The 5,139-nt window shown below is 40.3% G+C and overlaps 1 protein-coding gene across 1 annotated transcript in view; it reads left to right on the top strand.

Moving 5' to 3' along the window:
- The first annotated feature begins 504 nt into the window (after window positions 1-504).
- The window catches only part of LOC137089319 (BTB/POZ domain-containing protein 2), a 12,480-nt gene continuing 7,845 nt past the window's right edge, over window positions 505-5,139 (top strand). The window contains exons 1-3 of the mRNA XM_067452873.1: window positions 505-1,043; window positions 3,407-3,526; window positions 3,607-3,763. Coding sequence (XP_067308974.1) covers window positions 544-1,043; window positions 3,407-3,526; window positions 3,607-3,763 — 777 coding nt within the window. The 5' untranslated portion in view covers window positions 505-543. The remainder of the gene's footprint in view (window positions 1,044-3,406; window positions 3,527-3,606; window positions 3,764-5,139) is intronic.

Below are 5,139 nucleotides of genomic sequence, written 5' to 3'. Positions count from 1 at the left end.
CGCAACTTAGAGGATCTGCTGCTTACATCTTGGTGCCAGATACCACAGCACACCTTCAGGGGTCTAGTGGAGTCCATATACAGCTCTGGAAAAAATTAAGAGATCACTTTACATTGAGAAATCCATGTAAAGTGGTCTCTTTATTTTTTCCAGAGCTGTATATACCCCAGTCATGTGCACATAAAGGGATATAACATAAATTAAAATTGTCATTTACTCACCCTCATGCTGTTTTAAAAAACTTGTATGAGTTCTACAAAAGAAGATACTTTGAAGAAAGTTGCTGCTAGTCCCCATTCACTTCCATAGTATGGAAAAAAATACTATGGAAGGCAATGGGGACCAGAAACCGTGTTGGCTATTGTGTTCAACAGGACAAAGAAACTCATACAGGTTTAGAACAACTTGAGGATGAATCATACAGTAAATAAAGGGATGAATATCCTCCCCTTTAAAACCGGATGTTGTGCGCGTGTGCTGACAGGATACTGACAGTGCGCGTGATTTGTTTACTCATTCAGCGGGTGCGCGCCTTAGTCCAAGATGGCTACTGGAGACAATAGCGGTCGAGTTCCGTGTTTAAATTTCTCCGGACACGGGCCTTTGGGTAACAGCCAACCGAGTAACAGTCCTTACGCCTTGGCTGCGAGTCACGGAGGATCCGTCGGAGGCGGTGGGGGCTCTCATGGCGTGACGAGACGCTCAAACCCTCAATCGGGGCCCGCGGGATTGGAAAGCCCCGGTGTTGCCTCTGGACCTCCGCCGAATCTGATGAACTCTGTCCCGGCTGCCGCGGCGGTGATGGGGCCGCTGGCTCTGCCCGCCTCGAATATGACAGGAAACCCGTCTAACGCAGTGGTGACACCGGCCACACACCCGGCCGCAGCTGCCGTGCTCGTGTACCGGGAGCCCGTTTATAACTGGCAGGCGACGAAAAGCACAGTTAAAGAGAGATTTGCGTTCTTGTTCAATAATGAAGTACTAAGTGATGTTCACTTTCTAGTGGGTAAAGGAATGGGAGTCCAGCGGATACCCGCACACAGGTGATTAACTAAACACGCATCAAACTATTAAAATTAAAGTTCTGTCATCATTTACTCACCCTCATGTCCGAACTGTATTTATCTAACTTAGATATAGATGTTTAGCGGAATGTTCACGCGGCCTTCTCATGTGTATAGTGAAAGTGGATGGGGACTGGAGTTTAAAAGTTACTAAAAAGATATAAAAGTATCATAACAGTAGCTTATATATCTCATCCGCTATTTCACCACGTCTCCAGAAGACATTTGATAGCTTTGTGTGAGGAACGGACTCAAACTAAAGACATTATTTGTCAAAAATATCTCCCCAGCTGCCTCTTAATTCGCGTCGCGACGTGTCACGTGGCACAGGAGAGCCAATAGCAAATATTCTTTTTGCGATAAACATGTGACTTTTTGATCGCAAGTTTGTATTTCTTGTTATATTACTTTGTTTAAAAAAATGGATGTAGATTAAAATATCATAATATCTGTTATACACTATAATTTGGGGGGATTCATATTATTTATTAAAAAAAACCCTCTCTCCATATATATATATATATATATATTTTAAGAGCCTGATTACAAAAACAAAAATCCCAAACACAATTATGATCTCATTATAATTTTATGTAGCTGATATGACAGACTTGATACAGACTCTGATTACCGTAAATTTTACTTCTGCGTTTGTTTGCAATTTTCATTTTTTTCTTTGTGAAATCTGAATAAATTATAGGCAAAGCTAATGGCAAAAACTACCTGTTAACATATTTTGATTTGGCTGGTTATGTGCATATTTGTCATAAAATCATATTTTTTATTATATACTTACAGTATTATAAATGTATTGTTTTTAATATATATTTTAGTGCTGTCAAATAGATTAATAGCTATATATTAAATAAAAGTTTGTGTTTACTAATATATATATATATATATTTGTGTGTGTGCTGTGTATAATGATTATGTATATACATTATTACACACACATGCATGTGTATATTGAAGAAAAACAATTAAAAAAACAACTATAAAAAGTTAAAAACTTTACAGCAGTTTCTCAGCGTGGGGGGGGGGGGGCTCGTGTGTTGTAATTTCATTTCGAGAGGCTGTGCGAGCGTCAACAGCGCGAACGTGTTATCGTCAGTTCATTATACATTATACTTTTATCCACTATCGATCGCCACTTACACTAAATGAATGAGCATTCATTCGCTAGTTTTTTTTTTGTTATTGGTGTTTTAATCCGCTTGTCCGTCGGGCAAGTAAAATTCTCTTTCATTTGCCTCTTCAAAAAAAGCTTCGAGCCCTGTATATATATATAGGGATGCACCGATCATGATTTTACATGGCCGATTCTGATACCGATTTTTTTCCAAGCAAACTGGCCGATTCCGATTTTATTTTATTTTAAGCAACAAACAATAAAGAAAGTATACATGAACAAGATGTTTATTTGGTATTTAATAGGCCAATTTGGCTTTTGGCCAATGAAAACAAGTTTGCAATCTGAAATTAATAGGAAATTAAATTAGGTTGAACCTATTTAAAAATTAACATTATCTATTAACTTTAACATATGCATATTCTGCAATCCAAACAACACAATCAACACACATTCAACAATCCAAACAAAGAATTTACTTAAATCCGCATTTGTTTTTAAATTCAGTTCAAAGAAAAAAGTCTTTACCAGTTAAATTAAAATAAATAAGTAAATTAAATTTTTTAAAAAAAGTATATAAATACATTGTCCCAAAATGTTTAAATCAAATAATGTTTAGTGCAACGAGAAAACAAAGATGCTACATCAAATTAAGTCAATGTAATTAAGGTAAGGTAAAATAAAATAATAATGATCATCCTTAACTGATAGTATTTCACTTCAAAAGTGCATGGATGTTCTTTTTTACTAACAGAAGCATTTCGGCTTTCTCACAAGTTAGTCTGTTTCGTTTCTCTAAACGCGTGAGAAGCTGAGCTGAACAAGCGCTCGCGATCTACGCTCGTGCCCGGCGCATAGGAGCTCGCGCAGCTTCAGCGAGTGCAGGAAAGCGGCTATCACCGTATTTGTGTGTCAGTACACCGACGGCTGTTCGCTTCTTGGTATCTGTGCTTCAGACAGGTAGCTCTGCATTTCCAGTCCTGCTCGCATATTGCAAAATACTTGCACACAAGTGACATGTTCGCGAATGATTGCGATATAAGCATTTGTGGATTGCGCAAGTGGGCGCACTTCCGGAAAAAATCGGCGGCAAGAAAAGAAAAAAAAACCTTTTTGCTTCTAGCGCGCGACCGGCAACCGGCCGGTTCCGATTTTGGGCCGGTCGACCGGTGCATCCCTAAATATATATGTAATATTTCTATTCCTATTCCAGGTTTGTTCTCGCAGCTGGTAGTGCAGTTTTTGATGCCATGTTTAACGGAGGCATGGCCACCACATCCACAGAGATCGAGCTTCCTGATGTAGAAGCTGCGGCGTTCCTTTCATTGCTCAAGTATGATCGTTTTCATTAATATGTATATATATATATATATATAAATTCCAGAAAGATGTAGACGATGAGCTTTTCCCCAGGTTCCTGTACTCTGATGAAGTTCAGATCGGCCCAGAGACGGTGATGACGACTCTCTACACCGCTAAGAAATACGCCGTCCCGGCCCTGGAGGCCCACTGTGTGGAGTTCCTCAAGAAGAACCTGCGGGCGGACAACGCGTTCATGCTGCTCACACAGGTGTGTGTGAGTGTGTGTGTGTGTGTGTGATGGGTAGGTTTAGGGGCAAGGGCAGTGTGTGTGTGTAATGGGTAGGTTTAGGGGCTGTGTGTGTATTGGGTAGGTTTAGGGGCAAGGGCAGTGTGTGACTGTGTGTGTGTGTGTGATGGGTAGGTTTAGGGGCAGTGTGTGTGTGTGTGTGTGTGTATTGGGTAGGTTTAGGGGCAAGGGCAGTGTGTGACTGTGTGTGTGTGTGTGTGATCTGTGATGGGTAGGTTTAGGGGCTGTGTGTGTGTGTGTAATGGCTAGGTTTAGGGGCTGGGGCTGTGTGCGTGTGTGTGTGATGGGTAGGTTTAGGGGCAGGGGCAGTGTGTGTGTGTAATGAGTATGTTTAGGGGCAGGGGCTGTGTGTGTGTGTGTGTGTGTGTGTGTGTGTGTGTGTGTGTGTGTGTGTGTGCAGGGCCGGATTGAGACTCATTTTCAGACCTGGAGTTTCATGCCTTACACCGGCCCACTTTAGTTCACAACAGACTATATTAAAATAATGTGATTCCAACCTCAGAATATAAATCTGCATAAGGTACACTATTCTCTACAGCCTTAAGTTATAAATCTTTGTATTTTTGAAAAATAAAATGTTCAATTCAGTGCAAAAACAGTAGCTTAAGTTTTGCTTCACAGTGAAGATTTATTAGAACCATAAATAACAGGACAGTATCAATCTCTTTTTTTTTTTAGTATTCGTATTCATAAATATCCAAACATTGAAATGAAGAAAAGATTTTTTGTTTTTTTGACAAATTTCTTATGTCATTTCACTTGTCTAGTTATTTCTTAACACAAAAGCCTTCAAATCAAGTCACTCAGTTTCATTAATGTATTGCTGAATCATCAGGTCATCATTATTATCTCAGGGCATTTTTCATTGAGCAAGGCTCTTCCTATTAGTTCTTCTGAATGACAATCCTACCTGCCCATTCTGGTGTGTTGGGCTCATGACTGGAGCTTGGTAACGTCACTGGGCGTTGCTCTTCACTATTAGCAGCAAAACGGACTAGAGGCGGCTGCTGCTGAAGAGCTAAGATAAAGTTTGATACATGAACGTGGTTTGCAGACAGCATTGTTTTGCGCGGTCGCATCTTGCACTGCTCCTAACTACCTTAACGGGATAATTACTTACCGGCCTCGTCGTCATCATTTGTTTTTTTTGAGTAACAATGTGCACAGCTTAGAACATTTGGCCGCGCCAGTTTCCAGAGCCTTCTTATTTTTTTTATTCTAGCCTTTTCAGCGCCGCCTTTGCGCTTCCTATTACCCATTTTTATCTGACTTTTTATTTTGAGCAACTTTCAAGGCTCTGTATCGGGGGCGGGGCCAGGGAGTCAAAATATAATCAC

Source organism: Pseudorasbora parva, chromosome 9 (genome assembly GCF_024679245.1).
Source record: "Pseudorasbora parva isolate DD20220531a chromosome 9, ASM2467924v1, whole genome shotgun sequence".
Lineage (NCBI taxonomy): Eukaryota > Metazoa > Chordata > Actinopteri > Cypriniformes > Gobionidae > Pseudorasbora > Pseudorasbora parva.
This window is presented reverse-complemented; position numbering and strand designations above follow the sequence as displayed.